Here is a 22,460-nt window from a genome sequence, read left to right as displayed (position 1 = left end):
AAATTAAGTGTGGAAAACAGCAAATGCACACCCTAAAGAGAAACTGTCAATTCTGTTGACTTAAATTTAGAGAAAATGGAAACTTTGACAGATAAATCAGAACATAACTACAACACATTCTTATAAAAACCAAAGTCACACAAACCAAGTGTAAAGGACATTTTAATCCATTTTTATAAACCAACATATTTAATTTAGCAGCATAACCGGATGGTCTTGAGGTATTTCTAAATCCATACTCCCTCCCTCCCCGAGTTCTCCCACAGACATTCATCCAAACAGCAAACACACACCAAATCCATACTTCACTAACTCTGCACATACAAACAGCCTGACACATTCATACTTCAACATGTGCTCAATAGAGACACGCACACACATAAACAAACAAACAGACATACACACACATATTTGAGTCCTGTTGCCTCAGAGGCCGCAGAGCTGGCTCCCTCACAGTGGCTTGTAAGGCAGGCACACTTAATGGTGCAGTTTTGGCTGTGGGGGGAAATAAATATTTGAAATGATTACTTCAATTTATCAACCAATTTGTACATACACAAAAAATAATAATGTGTCATAAGAGTCAGCATCAGACTTGATAAGAAACTTCTGTAATGTTTAACTTTTTTTGTGGGGGGGCGGATTGCTCCTTTACATAAATTCGTCTCTCAGTATGACTGAGGTTACTAGTTTCACACTATCATGTCTCTCAGGGGTCACAGGTAGGTGCCTCATAGCCTGGGGATAGGGGGGAAAACCTTCATCTGAAATATTAAAAGATTGAATGTTTGGCCACTCTTTTTTGGGCAGCTGTGGTTGAGGGGTAGAACAGTTGTCCTCTAACCAGGAGGTCAGCAGATCGATCCCAGTCTTCCACATTTGCATGCCGAAGTGTCCTTGGGCAAGATGCCGAGCCCCGAATTGCCTCTAATCGGAAAAAACTGCTGCCCGTAGATGCACTGTATGAATGTTAAGCACTTTCAGTGGTCAAGAGTAGAAAAGCGCTATTTAAATACAGACCATTATCTTCATGTTAGATAATATGATAAAAGAAAAGATTCTGTAAGAGCAGAACTTATGCTGGCATTAATATACACATAGTCCACCATCCACAAGTTCCGGGTAGGGACTTACTTACACTGATCTTCGTGCACTGATCTCCTGCACATTCAATTTGAAATAAACCCCAACGTTGGCTAATTGGTTGTAGGCCAACCAATAAATCAGTCCGGCTCTAATGGATACTACATTTAAGTACCAAGTCCCGCTAAAATTTGAGCAGGTGAGCATGAAAGTAGAAACAACTCAAAATAACCTCAAATCTGGGGCCTAATCTTTTTGGGGTTCATAAGTTATCGGATACTTGGCTACCGAATGCTTAGTTGTTTTACTTCAGACTTGACTGAGTTTTCATTAAAGAGCCTATATTTTACACCTTTCGGGGATTTAATTTGAAGTATCGGTACCCCTAAGTCGATACATCAGTGGTTTAAAGTCGAAAAACTCCTGCAATGTGTATTTCCGTGTCCTCTCTTCTGCCTCTCTCGGGAGCTGCACACACGACAGGCTGTTTTCGCCAGCCTCATTTATTATTTATGAGCCCCTCCTCTGATTGTCTGACTGCACTCTGACTGACACACGACCAGGCCAATCACCGGCCTCATTCTGGTGCATTAACAATCCTCTGGTAAACACAGCTGAAAGTCACTATGTTTGCAGCTATAGAAGACCAGCCACATATTTACAGTCTGTTACCACGGGATGTTTCTGAACGGTAAGTTACACCGTCCTCATGTTTGTTCAAGCAGGACAGTCGGCCAATGTAGGAGTAAGTTCAGAGTTTCAGTATCGAGTAACATCTATGTAACTCTGTACCGCTGCATGTAGAGCATGCAGTGAGCAGCGTGGAACATATTTATCCTTGAGGAATTGCTTTAGGTTGAGATGTTGCTGTGGTGAAATGAGCAGAGCACAATGACAAGGAACGTCAGAAGAAATAAAGAGTAACCGCTGGTCTCGAACAGTAACGTTCTTAGGAGGAATGTGCACGGACACATTCTCTTCCTTGCATCCCTCCACACTGCAGTGTTTCTTCAGTGTTGTTTGTTGTGGTTAGCCTGTGGTAGCTAACAAGCTGCTAGCTCAGCAACATGTCTGCTTGGTGTCGCATTCGGTGCGGAGGGCTGGTGGGGAGCGGTGGGTTTAGAGATTATAAACAGTCTATGGTTTCAGAGGCTTGACTGGTACAGACTGGATGGGGCTGGGAGAAGAGTGCGATTCCATGAAGGAAGTACGGAAGTAGGAAACAAGACGTTTCAATAACATTTTTCTTAGAGTGGACTGAGTGAAAAAGTCCGCGGAGTGACTGTTTTCATACTTTGAGGGTACCTACTGACCCCCTTCAATTAATTACGGATAGTAAAAGCCCAGAAAATGTATGCATAATATGGGCCTTTTAAGTATGAGGTGTAAATAGTTGAGTCAACGTGTCTTGTGCAAGATGTAAAGAAATATCCTACTGGCAGTCCTGACATCACATTCACAGGAACTTGAGGTCACTATGACCTTGGCTAATGACCGTCAGGTGCCAAATTCTAAGTAGTTCATCTTTGAGTTCAAGTGAATAGTTGTACAAATTTTATGAAAATCCCAAAAGGCATTCCTGAGATTATTTGTTCACAAGAATGGGTCGTGTGTGCGAATGGACATACGTTTGGAAAGACAACCCAAAAACATAATTAGCAATTAAAAAAGCTTGGATCAGCCAAAATGATGCAGTGCGCCAGAGGAAATGTCATTTCTGGTGCGTGCCGCAGTGCACAAGGACAGGAACAGTGAGCATGTAACATATGTCTGCTCATTTCTATGAGATCTTCCAATAAAATATAATGCTTTTGTTTTGCCTCTGTCTGATCACATATGATCCCACAATACCAATTGGGAACAAAGGCTCACAATACAGCTCAGCCTCAAGGAGACTAGCTGCATATTGTTACTTAAACTTTCAAATTATTTTTCTCACCAGCCCATGTGCTGCTCAGTTTCCCTGCTTTTCTAACTAAACTCACCTTCTGTGTGCCGAGTTTCTTCTCCACACCCCCAGCCAGCCCCCCACCTTTACTGTCCTTCCAGGTGTAGAAATTAGAGCGTGGAGAGGAGGTGGTGGCAGAGCTGGAAGAGGAGGAAGAGGGCAGGCGGTGTGCTGAGGGTTTAGAGGAAGGAGAGTGCTCTTCCATGCTTCCCCCCTTGCGTTTCTTGACAAGCCCCTGTTGCTCAAAGCCCCTCCCAACGACCTGCCCATGTAGTCCTGAGTCTCCCATACCTGCCCGGTTATGGGAATTGTTGGTGGTGGAGGAAAGGTCTGAGGGTGATGAATGGCCCAGAGAAGAGTGTGTCCGTTTGTACGTCCAAACTGCCTTGGCGGCTGGTGAGTGGGACTCTGACGGGGAGGGGTGTGGGCGGGGTTTGCTTCCAGGAGAAAGCATTCCATTGGTTCGTCCATGTGGAAGAGGTGAGGGAATGGTGACTTTAGAAGATGAGGAGGAAGAGGTGGCAGAAGGTGGGCGGCCCCGGTCCTGGAGGATAATGCAGTTCCTGTCCGGGCCTGAGTGCTCCCCTTCCTGCGATGGGGCTTTGCGTCTGCGAAGGGCAGCAGCAGCCTCCTCGCGCAGCTTCAGCATCTGCTTGCTTGGACGTCCAACAGGGTTCTTGGGTCGCCCGGGACTTATCTGACACATTGCCCCAGGTTTACCTGGAGACACCAGATGACCACCACCGATGCCTCCTCCGCCGTCGCTATAGCTGCTACTGCAGCTACTACTGCTGCTGCTGCTGCCACCACTGCCCGCAGAGTTCTCTAACTCCATGGCTGTCTGGGGTCTTCCTGGACCTCGACATGAGGAAGAGGAGCAAGAGGACGCAGTTTTAAGAGAGGAGTTTATATGACTTGCTGTTCGGATTTTAGAATGTGATGCAACTGTGGCTATGGAGGATGGGGACAAGGAGGTAATGGTCTTGGCTGAGGGAGAGGGAGATTGAAGTTCTGTGGCTTGAGGTATTTTCCTGGATTGAGAGAAAATAAATCCACAAATCCATATATCAAACATGTCTGATAACAAGAATGTACTTAATTGTTTAATTGAACGTGTAATAAACCATGTACAGTAGTGTGCAGTATTGTTAACTTGATCAGAAACTGAAATGGCTGATTAGAGCGCGAGAGCCCAAGCGTCCGGAGGTTGAGAAACTTCAGAAACTTTGTTTAATTTTACTTCCTCTAGATCAGGGGTGACAAACAAATTTTAGTTATGGGGCCACATACTGCCCACTTTGATCTCAAGTGGGCCAGACCAGTAAAATCATAGCATAATAGATTCGCACCCCCCGGGGTTTTTTTTCACGGCCACCGCCACGCCCCTCCGCCCTGGATGACGTCGCTTCACTCAGGGTTGGGGGGCATGGCGGGGACGGATACCAACATGAAACCGACATAACGGGGGGAGCCGATCCGTCTTGGAACACGGACCTAGGAGTCTGACGCACGCATTGAAAGTGAAAGGTGAGGGCCGGCGTGCGCCGGCTGAGGTGCGATTCCACTCCCACCGCGTACCCCCTGAACCACTTCGTAAACCCCGTACCCCAGTGTGTAAACATTGAGGTGCGGCGAAGGATCATCCTTCGTCAGACGATACAATGTTGTCATATCTCCACTGTGCATTGTCCTATCACTACCAAACTTCTGTCTCATGATTATAATCCAAGCCTGAACAGCTCTATGTGTCAATATTTCCTTAGTATCATAGCGCCACCTACTGATTATCCATGAATCAGGAGGTACTTTGTTAATCCACTCTGCATTATCCAACCGGCTCCAAACTACTGACCTCTGATCACAATCGTGACCTGAACAGCTCCATATATAAATATTATCTCAGGGTCATTGCGCCACCTATTGATCCGTGTGAAAATTACATAGTGGCAAAATTGCTCACGCTACATCCGAGCGGCTACTTGAACAGATCAGGTCTGTGTGTAATAATAGTTATGGTGCCACCTATTGTCAACAGGAAGTAAACTTGTTTTACAACTATCATTCGATTTAAATAAAATTTTCACTATTTGATACAGTGGATCGTAATGAGGAATAAGCAGGCAAGGATCGACATCGCGTGACGGACGCAGGAAGTGAGCGTTTATCCTTGCCACAGTGTGCAAAACGCATGCAACGTGGAGACGTGTGCTTGGTCATCGATCTTTTTCTCCACCGACCGCAACAGGCTTCAACGTGCGGGTGCTCGGGCCCGCCAGTGCTACAACGTAGCCCTAGTTAAAATTAAAACCACTTCAAGCTAACAATGAAAAGAATATGAGCCTCGGTTTCTTACTTCCAAAGGTGGGCGCTGATGTGCTGTTCCAGCATACTACTGAGAGCCGACCTTAGGTGGTGAAGTCTCCTGTCAAACGTGTAGATGCCGTGACCAAACGCATGGCTGCCAAAAGAACACACCTGGAGAAAAAAAGACTTGTCAATCTGGGATCTAGTATGCTCTGTTGATGAGATTTATTAATGGGTGTTATCATCAGGTATAAAATATGAAAATTTTGGACATAGCTCAAAGAAATAGCTCAAAAATAGCTCAAAGAGTATCATAAGGGAAAAGGCAGCTTTGTTCTACTAGTGAGTTGGGCAATATGCAAACATTTTCAGCCTCTATCAGCCCAACCACCGACAATATATTTATGTGCGTGTACATGCGTGGTTTTGCATGGGGCGCAGATGTGCATGCCAGTATCAGCGAATGCAATGTCAAAAAGAGCTGTGCCCCATTGTGTTCGGATCTCACTTCTCCACTCCAATAAATATGTGTATTGTGTTCTTGAGGAGCAAATTATGTTGTTTTCACCCAGTCCGAGTTTATATACGTTGGTGTGTCTACGGTTGAACTATGAAGAAATGTTTCCCTCATTTAAGAAAAGTATTAATTATTTAAACAATCACTCCCCAAAAAAAAGAGCATCTTCTGTTTTGGGGGAAAGCAGTTATTTTCCAACGCACAGCCCAAAAGCACTGGATATAGTCACATTATACCATGGCCATATTTATGAGCATGATCACAGACTTTGTAAGAATTAAGACTTTTTAATGGGCCTTAGGGTTCTCTGGCCCAAGAATTATTTTAAAACGTCTAGCAAGGTTGCAGCAATAGATTCTGTACATGTAAACACTTAGTTTTAGTAAGAATCAAACGCAGGATCAAACTACCTACCGCTAGTGGTCTCGGATGTGCACAAGAAGATGGGAATTCTAAGGGCTCCTCAGGTCCTTCTGCTTCACTTTCATCACTGGAGATTTGTCCATGGACGAGAGGCGATTGGGTTCGGAGACTTCCCTCACCATGCCACTGTTTCTCGTCCTCTGGGCTGCACTCTGACTCAACGGTGGATCGACTGTAGAACAAAACAAACTGTTAGAAGGACCATACAATGTTCACAATACTATCATGACCTTGATACATGTGCAATCTCCTTTCTTATTGACAATGATTCTGATGCATTTTAATAATGGACTTCAACTGCTTCAAAATGAGCACTGCAGGCGTGCACGTGATGCAGGAAAAGGTTTGTCTTAATGACAAAAAACAACAACAAAATTAATCCAGAGAAAAACTTAATTGAGGACAGTGAGAACCAGATAACAAACCTCACTGTACTCGTAAGAAATTTATTTGAAGGCAAAATCATGTTATTTTGACCCAGTCTGAGTTTACAGATTTATACAACGTTTGTGTGTGTCTGTGTATAGGCAAACAGTTGTGTCAGGAAGAACTGAATAAATCTTTAATCATGAGCTGCATGCAGAGCTACTAAGAAAAGAAAATATAATAATTCTGTGGTGGTCAGTGATGATATTGTGGCGGTGGCTACAAACAAATGTATTGGCAGTGAGGCAAAAGAATACTTTTGATTTATTGTGAAACAGCAGTGGAGAGTTGACAGCTAAGTATGAAGTGCTGCACCCTAACCCTAGCCTGCGCTGCACTCACACACACACTTACCTGTCTGGAATTGAGATGGAAGATCCACAAAATGTCCAAAGTTTGACTAATCTCTCGGTTTTTTCTCATGTTTATAACTAAAAATTCAGGCTAACAGCCAAGCCACACTAGATGCATGAACACCCGCTTACATCTACTGGTAGTTGGTAACTTAAATTGTGCAGAAGACCTTCAAATTTACAAGGGATATTCAACATCTTGTCCATTATTCAAAAAAATCTGCAGCCAAAAAATACAATTAACATTGATTCGGATGCTCAACAATTTGCGATGCATCAAAAATATATCTATCACATCCTGAATTTTCTGTATTACCGCACATGGGTACTTTTCATCCATTAATACAATCAGTAAAATAAATCTGTACTCTTGTCTTTATTTTATAAATGGTTTCAAAAAGTATTAACATCCGCTGGTGGTTGACATCTTAATTAATGGTAGAACCTACAAGGGATAATCTCAATGTTGTCCTACGTTCTGAACTGTAACAGCTGTTGACTCGGTTTCCTTTGACAGTATATGTTCAGTTTAAAAAGGACAGTTGCGATTAAAAGCCTGCAACACCTGATGACGATGAGGTACACAACCGAAGATATGTCCCTAACATCCGCTGGTGGTTGCTATCATCTTCTTACTTTAATAATTGCTTGGCCTCTTAATAAATGCAGAAGATATTCAAACATACAAGGGATATCCTCTATATTTTCTTATGCTCTAAAATGATACTTTTATTGTGTGCTATAATTTAAAAAATAAGAATTTCAATTTAAAATTCAAACTACAGGTCTTATAGTTATTTAGATGCTGTCCACATTGATTGACATTTATTCAGTTTAGGCTTGTGTGTGGCAATTGAAAAGGAAATACTACGATTTTAGCCCCCCTCTGTATTAAGGTGGCCCTGCTTGTAAAAAACCAAAACATGTATTTAGATCAACATTTTTCTTATTTTGGCCATTTCCCACTCCTAAAAAAGGACTTGAAACACTAAGATGTCTTTAGAAGATAAGAAGAAGTAAGCTTTAACTATATGGGATGTGGAGACTAGTTGTTATTTCAATGATCGTGATATTTAATTTCCCATAAAATACAAGGCAGAGAGAAAGGGGATGACAAAAAACAAAGCTCAGGACAATATAACTGTCCGTTAGAGAACAGGTGAGAACTGTAAACAACTATATGTTTTTTTTAAATGTCTTTAAATTGCCTAGTTGAAATCACCATTACACACTTCAATACACTTAAGCTTCAGTAAAGCTCACCAACCTGAAAGCAGGAAGGCTGGCCAGAGGTCTCCTGCAGTGCGGTACCCCAGGCTGCTCCCTGGGGGCCTCTGGGCTGGGGGATCGTCCACTGGAGGAGCCTCCCTCCAACAAATGGCCTCCTTTGTCCCGAACCTTGGTCTTTAGTTCTGCCACCAGTTGGTCAAAGTTCTTGCTTCGGCCAACCACCTTCCTTCGCTGGTGGATGGAGTGAATCTGAGGACCAAGACACAGGCAGGTGAGCTGGATTAAAAGTCAACACAATGCGTTAAAAGGAGCCCTGCTGTAAGAATTCAACTGCATATATTAGATTTCAACTACAATCTGTATTTCTCAAAAATCAAAAGTCTAAACATGGAAGGGATTCAAATCATGCAGTGTTGATCGTGATTTTATTGCTTTGCAAATTGGATTAATGAGTCCAAGCTGGAATAGAAAAGAGCACTTCCAACGAATTCAAAGCACTCGAAATGCTAGACGTTAAGTGAGGAATCAGATTTTGTGAGATATTATGGAGATTAACTGAAACAAAATTCTGGAGTACTCGACTTATCAGGCATCTTCATTGAGGCAAGACCAACCCCAAAAGTTCCAAGAGCCAAGCAGCCAACTTTTTGGAAGGTAAAACCTTTCACCATAACTAAATTAGACCCTCATCACTGAGGGGGAAACACAGCTCCAGTGAGGGCAAGCAGTGGTCCTCAACTAACAGTATAGGAGGCACATCTGAGTCATCACAGACTTTTAGAAACTGTATCAGAAGAGAACAGCAGAAAGTGTACGCTGTCAATGGGTGAAAACTATGCTTGTGCCAATGTCACCTGGTATGGCTGCCGACACAATGTGCGTTTTTTGTAAGAAATAATTGTAAGTATCTGAAATTATCATCATTTAAATTGCAGATTGTCATGTAAGACATTTAGAAACAGCACTGTACAAGAGGAGTTTGCTTTTTGAAAATGACAGTCGATCAGAACAACAGGATGTTCGTGATGACAGTAGGGCTTCCACTAACGACTACTTTTCTACCGATTAATCTGTCGACTATTTTCTCGATTCGCCGCTTAATCTAAACGAATAGTTTTCCTCCAAAATATCGAAATGACCATTTCATTCCAATTCCGAAGCGCCGCGCCACGCCGAGGAAAGCCTGGCGCCACCTATCCACCCCCCTGTTAAACGTTTGTGCGGTTCACCTGGGCTGCGATGCGCCTCGCTGCCCGCCCCGATAGTTTTGGCGTCTGCGTCGAGTCCGCTTAATAATGTGCGTGAGACAGACTGTGTACTAATGTTGACATCTTTATTCGGGTCCTCACTTCCGTGTCTGATCCCGCCCCCCACATTCATTGCCTCCTCCTATTGGTCCATAACATACCCACATAGGGCCTTCCTATTAGCTGGAACGTTTTAGAAATTGAAAAGGTAAACATATAATTTGTGTGGGTCCGACGGGTTGGTTTAAAATATTGATGATGTTGACTAATCGACGCAGCCCTAGATGACAGGCATCTAGGGTTGGTCGATATAAACTATATTGCCATATGACAATTTATGCTGTGAAACATGAATGGATGATGCCATCGTCCTAACAAATTCTATTACTTTATTTGCTGACAGACAAAGAGTCGAAAACTTAAAAGTTAATTCGACGGAAATGGCCATGACAATTTCGGCAGTGCCTACCACCCCATGTTTGATACTTTTCTAGAGCGAAATCTTTCTTTATAGTTACAGACATTCATTAATTCAGCTCGTCCTGCCTCTGATAGCTCTCTTCCTCTCTCTGACGCGCTGAAACACACCGACATGCATTGTCACCGACACGCCACACAGCCAACAACAATGTCAACGGACACATTTGTAAACTCACACTGGGTAAAAAAATTTATATTTCTGGTTTGGTTCGATTTGGCTGTCAGTGTCCAGCAGCGGAGCAGTAACTTACTTACAAAATGACCTCCCCCTTTTAATAGACTGTTAGAGGGTGACGCCGGGTTCACACCAGACGCGGAAGCGACGCGGAAGCGAGGTGTAAGCGCTAATCCCTAGCGCGCCGGTGCTTGGCGGTTCACACCGGGCGCGGTAGCGCCGCTGTTATCAGCCTGCAGTAAAAACGGCATTTAATAATTTTTTTAAAGCATATACTTACTTGTTGCTCCAAGATTAACTGCAACAGTGTCCCAACGTGTGTCCTTTTTAGTCTTGTCTTTATACAACATGTTCCGAGGATCATACAACTCACTGTACTTCTCCACTTCAATTATTAATTTAATGTCATCCATGTTGACGAACTTCACAGCCGTTTGCTCCGTTAAATGTCGGGTGTCGAGGGTAAATTACGTATTCTCCACTCAAACCTATGTGGAGAATACATAGCCCCCCCCTCTCTCTCTCTTTTTATCTTCATGACTGCTTGTGTGGCTGTAGTGGAGTGGCAGAGGGGGACATTTAATAATGTGGTCGGTAAAAGTGGTAAAATTAAAACTCCTGGACAACAGAAGGTGAATACAAAGTATGGGATGCATATTTGATCATTTATATCATATGTCGTCAATATCGTTTAAAATCATTTTTCAGTGTGTTTCCTGTCGCAATACGCTCGCGTCGAGTGGAAAAAATAGACTCGATGCCGAAACGATCGCTGCACGGCACGAGGCAGCCGCGGCGCAACGCTAAGCTTCAGCGTCCGGTGTGTTCAGCACAACGATTTAACATGGGAGTGGATGGTAGCCAGGGGATTGGCGCTTACGCCTCGCTTCCGTGTCCGGTGTGAACCCGGCGTAAGGCTTTGATTTAGGCTTAAGGTTAGAATGAGCTTAAGGGTAAGGATAGGCATAGGCAGTTAGTTTGGATGGTTAGGGTGAGGAGCTGTCTTTAATAAAATAGCTGTACAATTGTGTTTGTGTGTGTGTGTGTGTCCTTTGACCACCAAAATGTATTCAGTTCATCCTTGAGTCCAACTAAATTGAAAGCAATTCCGTCAAGGTGTTTGAGATTGCATGATCTCAAGAGCAGGATGGACAGACACCCTGAAAACATGCCCACTGCCTATTGGCTGTTCCTCCAAACCTAACGTCTTCATAAGAAATTATGACTGATATAATTAATCAATCAATTATCATGACTTTGGTCTGACAGTCTTCAGTGCACTCCATTTCCCTGTGTAGAATGTTGGAAATTTCAGGAAAACAGATTTCTGTTTGCTGTCAACTGTCTGCCAAAGCCGCAATTAATATTATCTGACATGATGGCTGTTGTCCTGTGTACTAAATGGCTCAAAAACAAAGGTGACAGGACTGGACAGTGAAATTCATCTTCTTAACCTTTGTTTCAACTACAGTAAGAACCTTAGAGAGAAAACAAAAATTTAAAAGAGGAGAGACACAAAAGAAGAATGAAAACATGCACGGGGAAGACAGTCTGAGACTAAATAAGGAGGGATATTAGTCTTGTGAACCAAAGTGTGTTTGGAGCTTACGTTGCATGTCAGGAGGCGGGTGCAGACTTTCTTCCTATCAGGATCAAGGACGCCGCAGTGTCTGTCCAAATCACACTCCCTCTCTATGGACACAAAAACAATGTTTCAGCTTCAAAGTCAACACAGTCAACAAACACTTCAAAATATAATATTCTTCACTTTCATGTAATCAACTCCTATTACTTGTGTATTGCATCCCAAAAGCTGCAAATTATTGGGTGACCAAGGGCTTGATGCACATCAAGTCCTAAATGCATCCCACATAGACACTGACAGAATATATTCCATGTAGTTTTCTGGTATATTTACTTTAAACCACAAACAACTTCATCCAACCAAGTGATTGTAGAGATGGCAAGAATTAATATCATGGTGACTCTTCAGATTTGATGAATCCTGTCTCATAATAAGGGATGCATTGATTTCCAGACAATACCAATGTTAAGAAAACTATTTGGCCAACATCAGATAAGGATGGTTTTCTTTTGAGGGCCTGATCACCATGGTGAGAGGCCCTATTGAAATTGTAAGGATTTTTATTATTATTATTATTATTATTTCCCTTTTTCAGAGGCTAGACATGCTGCCGGGACATAATTTGAAATGGGCGTGGCAAAATGGCTCAACAGCGCCACCTACGGAAAGCCCCCTAACTTAGCTTCCAGCGATCCTACCGAAAATGAAAGCAGTGGTGTATCATGACCTGATGCACAAAAAAAGTCTCTCAAAGCATTATGAAAAAAGCAACAGGAAGCCCGCCATTTTATTTTAATCCTAAACACATGCACACGATGTGACCATGGCGTGGCGTCAAAGTTTGATTACACGCCATAAAAACAGGAGGTTCTGTATCTTGACATATTTGTCCAATCAAGTCCAAACTAGACATGTAAGACAAGTGTCTCAGCCTGATGATGTCTACACAGAAATCATGACTTAAAATCACAGCGCCACCTAGTGGCAACAGGAAATGTCTTTTTTTTGCATGTCTTACACTTGGATGTATTCCTCCTCATCCACTGACGCCAACCATATCAAACTGTATCAAATGGGTCTCAAGACATTGATAATGTAGCCATAAGATTACTGTGATTTTTTGTCAAACGCCATAAAAATGGCGTGGCATCAAATTTCATCAACTCGCCGTGAAACACGAAATGTCATTAACTTCAGTGTTCATCTCACTCAAACTACATGTTTGTATCAACAGCCCCCCCCCTGAACATGTTCATATGGTTTTAAGGCCGTGTGACCTTGGCGTTGCGTGAAAGTTTTATTAAACGCCATCAAAACACGAGGTTCTCTATCTCGGACATACATTGTCCAATCGAGTCCAAACTAGACATGTAATACAAGAGTTCCGGCCTGATGAAATCTACAGAGAGGCGGTGGTCTAGTGGCAGAAACTTGGACTATGGGCAGAGAAGGTCTCTGGTTCGTCTCTGGTTCGACTCCACGGAAAGAAAACAAAAGACGAACCTGGATTGATCTGTCCAAAAATCCAAGAGTCTCCCTACCCTGTCTAGTGCCCCTGAGCAAGGCACCTTACTCCCCCAACATCTGCTCCCAGAGCGCCGTACATGGTCGCTCACTGCTCTGTGTGTCCTGCACACAGATGGGTTAAATGCTGAGGTTAAATTTACCTGCATTGCATGAGTGTGTTGTGCATGTCTGTGCATGTGTTTGGTATAAATAAACATACATTCCTGATCAAAATCTTAAGACCAGTTAAAAAATTGCATGAATTTGCATTTTGCACTGTTGAATCTTAGGAAGGTTCTAAGTAGAGTTTCAAAATGCAAAAAGAAGAAATGGGAACAAGAGCCCAAAAGTTGTGAGCAGGCAATTTATTGAAAACAACAATTTAACTGAAGTAGGCTGTTCATCAGCTGATCAAAAGTTTAAGACCACAGCTAAAAAAAAAAAAAAGTGTAATGAGTGAGTAGCTCCACCATTATTGTTGATCACTTCAAAAATTTGTTCTGGCATGCTTGATGCAAGTGTTTCCAAAAGGCTAGTACGAACGTTGCGCCAAGTGGTGAAGATGGCTTCACGAAGGGCATCCACTGTCTGGAACTGAAGTCCATTTTTGTAAACTTCCATTACCATCCATCCTAAATAATCTCAATTGGATTAAGATCAGGGGAACAAGCAGGATGGTCCAAAAGAGTGATGTTATTCTCCTGGAAAAGAGTCTTGGTCAGACGGGCATTGTGAATTGGAGCGTTGTCCTGCTGAAAAACCCAGCCGTTACCACACAGGCGAGGGCCCTCAGTCATGAGGGATGCCCGCTGCAACATCTCCACATAGCCAGCTGCTGCTTGACGCCCCTGCACAACCTGGAGCTCCATTGTTCCATTGAAGGAAAAAGCACCCCAGATCATGACGGCGCCCCCTCCACTGAGCCGCGTAGAAAACATCTCAGGTGGCATCTCCTTGTCATGCCAGTAACGTTTGAAGCCATCAGGACCATCAAGGTTAAATTTTTTCTCGTCAGAGAATAAAACTTTCTTCCACCTTTGAATGTCCCACGTTTGGTGCTTCCTTGCAAAGTCTAAACGGGCAATTTTGTGGCGTTGAAGGAGACGTGGGCTTTGAAGACGTTTCTTGTTTTTGAAGCCCTTCCTTCGCAGATGCCGTCTGATGGTTATTGGGCTGCAGTCAGCACCAGTAATGGCCTTAATTTGGGACGAGGATCGTCCCGTGTCTTGACGGACAGCCATTTGGATCCTCCGGCTCAGCGCCGGTGAGATTTTTTTGGGTCTACCACTTGATTTTTTTGTTCCATAACCCTGAGGATCTTTTAAGAAATGCAAAATGACTGTCTTACTGCGTCCAACCTCAGCAGCGATGGCACGTTGTGAGAGGCCTTGTTTATGCAGTTCAACAATCCTACCACGTTCAAAGACGGCGAGCTTTTTTGCCTTTGCCATCAAGAGATCTTCACAGTGTGATTACTTGACAGGAAATGACATGGAATCCAAATTTTTGCACAGATTTTGGCTTTTAAAGGCTATGGTTTTAAACTTTTGATCAGCTGATGAACAGCCTCTTTGAGTTAAATTGTTGTTTTCAATAAATTGCCTGCTCACAACTTTTGGTCTCTTGTTCCCATTTCTTCTTTTTGCATTTTTAAGCTCTACTTAGAACCTTCCTAAGATCCAACAGTGCAAAATGCAAATTCATGCAATTTTTTAACTGGTTTTAAGATTTTGATCAGGAGTGTATCTTAATATTAATCTTAAACAGATTAAGATTATCAAATTATGACTTGAAATCACAGCGCCCCCTCTCACAGGAAGTGACATGTTTTATACTTTGATGAACTGCTCCTGGCTGCTTTACACTATACAGCTCAAAATAACTCAGTCAAGTCATCGGATCATGGTCAGAATTGTGACTTTTCTTCAAACAGTGTAAACATTGATGTGCAGCGAAGGATAGTCCTTTGTCAAAGGACACAATGTTTTCATAAGTCCTCTCTGCATTGTCCTATCACTACCAAACATTTTTCTCCTGATTAGAGTACAAGCCTGAACAGCTCTGTGTCAATATTTCCTCAATGTCATAGCGCCACATACTGATTCGCCATGATAAAGGAAGTACTGTGTTAATCCACTTTGCATTATCTATCCGGCTCCGAACTACTGACCTATGATCCCAATCCTGAACTGAACAGCTCCATATATTAATATTAGTTCAGGCTCATAGCGCCACCTACTGATCAGTGTGAAAATTAAATTGTGGAAACATTGTCCAAATGACACAAAATTGCTCACGCTACATCAGTGCACCTACTTGAACAGATCTATATGTCTATGCGTAATAATAGTGATGGCGCCACCTACTGGCAACAGGAAGTAAGCTTTGTTTTACAACGATCCTTCGAGTTACATAAAATCTTCACTATTTGATACAGTTGACCGTAATCAGCAATTAGCAGGCAAGGATCGACATCGCGTGACAGACGCAGGAAGTGAAGCGTTTATCCTTGCAGCAGTGCGCAAAACGCATGTGCGCTTGGACATCGATCGCTCCCTCCACCGACCGCAACAGGCTTCAACATGCGGGTGCTCAGGCCCGCCAGTGCTAAAACATAGCCCTAGTTTAATTTATGTTTGACAAACTTCTGCTTGCCTGCTGAGAACTGTTGACTGTTATGGGAATGTGCACAACATGTAAATGTCGAGTTCTGCCAGTCAAGGACTGTAAAGAATTATTTGTTATACATTTAATTATTTAACAATATTTATTTATTTTAATCTGTATGTATTTGTTGATGGTCCAAAAGGCCAGCAATAACACAGAATTCCCCTCCAGTGCTGTCAATGGTCAGTCCAACATTACTATAAGATGTGTAAACAATATTTCTGACATCCAAGGACACAGAGAAGCTTCTATATATATATATATACACACACACTTTATACTGTGTCAGTATGAAGTGCAAACAGCCTCATAGAAAGAAATTTGGAAATAATTCCCTGGCAAATTAGTGCCAAATACAAGTATGCATGATCAGAAGAAGACTGATACGCCACCTATTCATCCTTCAACCTCTTACTCCAAATCACCCCAAACACGGCATCTGTACTCACTGGAGGCCACTTTGTTGTAGGGTCTTGGGATCCGGTGGGGTGGCATTGCAGGAGCCAGAGGGGAATCCTGGCTCTGGGCGGGTGGCCTGTCACTAGGCGAAGGCCTACCAGGTGGAGTGCTTCCATGCGGCCAGGGCTGATCTCTGAGTGACGGGGCCGGAGAGCTCATCGGAGGCTCCAAAGGCGACGGCTGCTTGAATACTGATGACTCTGTGTGACTGCTGTTGGAGGACCACTTCTCCAGTGGGGAATGTCTGAATGGCCGGGAAAAAAATTCTTAAACATTTGACTACATTTTTTTTTTTAATGTTGTTATCCTAACTAAAAGGGCAAGGACAGTTTTTTCCATCTAAAAACATTTGAAGCCTGCTTAGGTTGGAATCGTTATTTGATGCATAGTTATATTTTCGTACAGGATCACCATCCTGGACCAATCCTTGTCTGTTTGGATCCCAACTTTCTCTTTCGTTTTTTTTACATTATGAAAGTTACTGTTACAGCTATAAAAAACAAAAGAGACAAAATTTTAGCAACAAAATTTCATTTATGATCACTAAACCTGGCATTCTAATGGTTAGGGAAATTTGTCTGACTTGTTGCTCCAAAAAATCATTTTTTGTTGTTTTTGTTGTACTCAGTCACGGAAGCAGGCAGAGTGGGAGGAGCTGAAAAGATGAAGATGGAGCTCGGGAGATTTAAGCACAAGCAGGGTATATTTGAGTGCAGGCACAGGATAATAAGTGAGAAGACTACAAAATGTGAATGTAAAATCAGTAAGTTCTTCTCTCATACAAAAACCACACTTGAATAAAGCTGTGGAAAAAAACCCTACAAAATAAGCAAAATGTTTTTTATTTAATTGAAGCATAAGACTGATCTCTTGTCTGTAAACAATTTTGTGAAATCATATCTTAGTCGCTTTTTGTGAGTTGACATTTGTAATGATTGTGTAAAATGGGCATATACTATTGTTTCATATCAATCGCAGGCACCTAAAATGCGGCAGATTTTGTGATATTGGCAAATATCGCATTGATGTCAAAAGAATCAATGTCATACAGTGATGAAACTGTCATTTTAATTCCTTACTTAACATAACCTACCTAGTAGCTACATCCCTAATCCTAAATTTGTTTAGTCACTCCTTCTATTTATCTGAAGCAAATTTTTACAACTGTAATTTTACACAAATCTACCACTGTAACATGATGCAACTAAATATTCCATTAAACTGGCAGCAGTGAGATAATCTCTTCTGCTTGTAGACCATAACATTTTACCAATTGAATACATATTCATATAGTGTTATGAAATGCAAAGAAATCATGACATACACACTAATGGTCCTTAACTGACAAACTATTGAGGATGCCGAAGTGCAGTGACTTTTCAGTAGCTATGAGCTAGACTCTTTCTTATCCAGCGCAGTTATCTAACAAACTCACAGTGATGAAAGGGCTTAAGTTACTTCTCAAAGTAGGGTCGGGCGATCTGCTAAAAGGATCTTAGTAACCTACGTCAGCTCAACAGTCGTCAAATTATGATATATTTTCGCAAAAGTAAATATCAGTGAATGAGCTCCTTGCAAAAAATGAGTCAGTGAGAGAAAAAGAGAGGGAGCAAAGTAAGCGTGGGCTAAAAATGAGGGCGGGCAACAAAGAAGATCTGACCCATTAAAGAAAAGTATCAATCATTATGTGGTGATCAGTGTTGATAATATGACGATAACAAACATATCAATATGGACACCAAGAAGCTAAGTCAACTATACGCTAGAGTGCGTCGAATGGGATAACGACCAGAATTGACGTCACAGTCAGTCTACATGGCATTGCCCCCCCAAAAGCGAAGTAGACATTTATAGGCAGAATTCAGTCTATGACCATTGAGCTTTTTTTCTATGTTAGAGAACTCTGTTCTTACCGTACTGCATCTTTGGAGTTCTTGGAGTGTCTGTACTGGGGTGGGGTAGAAGGTGATGGTGGGGCTGCCCTTAGCTGGCCAACACCCTGACCTCTACCCTCCCAGGAAGAAGCAGAAGCAGTATTGGTCCCATAAGAAGGAGAGTGGACGTGTAGGGGCCTCTGCTGGGGTTGGGGTGCAGGGGTGGGAGAGCGTAGTCTAGCGTACAGCTTGGCAACAGGGCCATGTCTCCACTCGCAGTGCTTTTCAAATGCCTGCGGCTTCACTACTTGTCCACAATGGCTGCACACCACCAGGTAGAAGTCATCATGCCCAGGATAAAGACCAAAGATGGACATGTCTGGTAGGAGAGTAGAGAGGGAAAGCGATGAGCTAACGAAAAGCAGACACCCGTATGCTAGACTACAGAGGAGGAAACAAGTCTATATGTGTAACATCTGGGGACAATGCTACATCATGGACAGATGATCGATCTTCTCACCATCTCTGTAACATCAGAAATAATACACAAATAAAATACCCACTTCTTAAAAATATGTAAATGTAATAATTTGAGACTTTAAGGTAGTTTTAAATGCCATGGATAGACACAGCTCAACACTGGGTTAAAGATCTGATTTGATCATGCGCAGCATTGGTGATGCAGTGAAAGCTCAGCATGTCATGTGTGGAATTTGTCATGCTGTCTTGAATTAGTTTGCTTTGGCTGCTGTGGTTTCCTCCCACAAGCGAAATACCTGCAGGATAGGTTAACTAGTGACCAGCAGTGATGCGTAACGCGTTACTTAGTACTTAGGAACGCGGGGTCCTCCGGCGGTTTCTAATAAAGTGAGTGTTGGCTAAACCGGTTGTCATTTTTATGTTGAGGCGGCGGGGGTGTTGTCGGCAGCTGCTGAATTTAACTAATAAAGTAACTTGTAATCTAACTTAGTTACTTTTAAAATCAAGTAACTTGTAATCTAACTTAGTTACTTTTAAAAGCAAGTAACTTGTAAAGTAACTAAGTTACTTTTTCAAAGTAAGAATGGCAACACTGGTGACCAGTATATGTGGAGTTCAATGCATGTCTGAAAGCGGCTGAAAAGAGTGGTCAGAGAAATTCCACAAATAGTCCGGAGGCTTTCACTTGAACATTTGCACATACAGCCCCTCCGGAGAATGAAGGGATGATTTCCGAAGTTCAGTGCATGTCTGAAAGCAGCTTTAGTTTGAGATGAGATAGACTTCAACCCCCATGCTCCTGAACAAACTAAGTAAATGGGATGAATGGATATTAATCAAGGATTTCTGCAAAATATGAACTGAAACAAATCCCTATATCGATGCAAACTAAGGTAGAATTCTGGAATTTACGAAATGTGTGGACTTCGGCTTATATGTATTAATATCCACTGTTTTGAGTGTTTCATGTAGCTTTGCTGGTACAAAGTAAATATACTTGCATACGAAAATTATCAATTAACTTTATGATTTATCAAATTATAATATAAAAATCACATATACAAATATAGAATGTCTGTCAGACACTTGCAGCTATAGACGACTCAGTGTGACTAGCATTACACTAACTTAGCTTTAATACTCGCCAAGGTCTCTGTGAACCAGTGGCGCCATTTACTTACCGTCTCTGGGCAAGGGTGGAACCAAGGAGATGCTGATACACAATTAACTTCATGGGTCTCTGTACATTCACAGTATTGTAACTATATAGATTTAGGATTTAGAACTGCAATACCATACCTGTCTCAATTCATCACTTTATACAATAATATTGTCTTTTGCACACTCTGTCTACATATTCTTACACTCTAATAGTATATCATATTATCTATTGTATCGCCAAATACTTATATTTATACCCGTACTATATATCATATATTATATCATACTCTTTATATATTCTTTGTATAGATAAGTCTATATACACATATTTATACATGTGTACATGTTGTTGTTATTATTATTATATTTTACTATTATTATTATTATATATACTGTTGCTGCTATTATTACTATATACTGCTATTATTATATTGGTATAATTACTTTCATATATAAATATATATTATATACTATATATACTGTACTATTTTTTATATACTGTAACAATAACATTACCATCATATCATCAGTACTTACCATCATCTGCCACTGCACCTTATCTACCCATTTATCTTGTGTTTCTGTTTTTATTGTTTCTACCGCAATATTTTATACTTTTTATTTTATTGTATTGTATTGTATTGTATTGTATTGTATTGTATTGTATTGTATTCAAATGTACCGGCTGCTATGACGACTTAATTTCCCTTCGGAGATGAATAAAGTAATCTATCTATCTATCTAACAGTTTGTGCCTTGTTGTTTTCAGATATAGCCAATTATCACATATCACAAATTTGCCACAAGGGCATAAACGATATGTATGGCATACAACACATGTCTATGTAAAGACTCTCGGATCAGATAAGTTAAAAGGTTTTCACAGACAACAGCCTTGACTTTGTCTTGTAGATTATGATGTGCAGACTTACCCTCCTTACTGAGAGACATGGCCTCCGCAGCTTTTTTGCCATTCTTGCAGCTGTCTTCCACATCAGGCCCTGAAACGAGGCATTTCACATACATGTTTGATTAGCCACTTGGGAGGTAAGATGCTTTCCAACAGTTGGATGTCAGGTCCATCATCAAGACTGAGATGACCTGACATAGATTTTGAGCATTTACAGGCTCTTAAACTGTAATGTAAATAACTAATTTACAGGTCAGCTTCTCTTCCACAGTGGGCTGCTAAATGTTACTCCAACAGCCAGCAGGTAATTAAATTATTCGGTGGAGGAGGACTTTATTTGACAGTTATGTCCAGAGTAGCACTTGGAGGTATCCCAGAGAATGATTGAGCGCACATACTTAAAACAAGGACAGGAACACTTTTGGAGCTGAAGTCTCACATTTGACATTTACCGTCGCACACATACATGTTAACATCATTCAAATGGAGGTGACGACGCTGGCAGCCAAAGGGCAACGTAAAAATTAAGCTAAATGAAGACAGGGTACCGTTTGCTAACATCAAAGGGAGCCGGCAGCATTTACATGGTGGCAACAGCACAGACTCCTCCTCCATCACCGGTGTCCGCTCTCAATCCTCCTGCAGCTACCACTAGCATGCTAACGCTAACTGCCTTGTTGTCAACCGCTACTCTGGCTTACTCGCTAGCTAGTCTAGCTTTCCCCGGCGAGAAGTTGCTCTCCCGACTATCCACACTAGCCTCCGCTCTGGAGCAGCCACTGCCGGCTGCCGTCCAGACAATGAAGCGTCTCCCTGAAACACTGGCAGTATGTTTCATGACCATGGCAGTAAAGCGCACAACGTAATGACTTTAATTTAATAACCATCACTTGTTTTTCTAGAAGAGAGCATTTGTAGTGGGACCTGGAGGAGAGCAACATGTTACCCACCCAGCGCTAGGACCCGGCAGGGTCTTTGTTTGGGTAACATGGTTAGCGCTGTCCTCCGTTTCCACGAAAATAAACCTTAGTTCTTTGGTAAAAAGCCTTTGTAGCAGCCAGTGTGTACGTCGAGGTGTTCCCTTACCATCCGCCGCTGTCACAACGGCCCAATCGGCCCAGGTACTCCAGCTTTGACCTACGAAATCATCGAGGCTAGGCACCCGCCGATCCAGAGCAGCCATTACTTTTGCTGCGCGTTCACGCGACGCCATCATCACTGCGCGGCAAGCAACTTACGTCATATGTCGCGCTCTCGACAGGATAGGAACTTCCTGCGAGCGCGTTCTTGGGACATCCACACACACACACAAGGGACACGACCACAGAGTGATGTCGCTGCCTTTCTTCTTCAAGAGACTTTAAACATCGACATTTTGTGACTGAGCCAAAGCGCAAAGAAACGAAGAAGACATGACAGGACGTTAGCAACAATAACATTTAGGTAAAGTAAGATACAGATATCTGTAGAAAGAAAGCACATATCAGCACATAGCCTATGAGACACGGGAGGCTCATTTGTATAGCACCTGTCAATGCAATGCAAAGTCATCTACATAGGGGAAATAAATCCATTTGATAAACTCAGTAACATGTTAAAAGAAAGATAAAGTAATGTGCACATACAAGCATG

General features: G+C 42.2%; 1 protein-coding gene across 1 annotated transcript; it reads right to left on the bottom strand.

Moving 5' to 3' along the window:
• Nucleotides 1-145: 145 nt before the first annotated feature.
• On the bottom strand, nt 146-22,451 carry atxn7l2a (ataxin 7-like 2a). The gene is made up of 10 exons (XM_062412376.1): nt 21,915-22,451; nt 20,851-20,919; nt 18,317-18,656; nt 16,394-16,647; nt 11,796-11,878; nt 8,322-8,533; nt 6,267-6,447; nt 5,385-5,506; nt 3,069-4,062; nt 146-495 (listed from the first exon to the last, which is right to left on the bottom strand). The coding sequence occupies exons 1-10, from the start codon at nt 22,042-22,044 to the stop codon at nt 478-480; spliced, it is 2,403 nt and encodes an 800-aa protein (XP_062268360.1). The 5' UTR covers nt 22,045-22,451; the 3' UTR covers nt 146-477.
• Nucleotides 22,452-22,460: the final 9 nt, after the last annotated feature.

This window comes from Platichthys flesus, chromosome 2, assembly GCF_949316205.1.
Source record: "Platichthys flesus chromosome 2, fPlaFle2.1, whole genome shotgun sequence".
Taxonomy (NCBI): Eukaryota; Metazoa; Chordata; class Actinopteri; order Pleuronectiformes; family Pleuronectidae; genus Platichthys; species Platichthys flesus.
The sequence above is the reverse complement of the archived record's forward strand: the minus strand, read 5'-3'. Positions and strand labels throughout refer to the sequence as shown.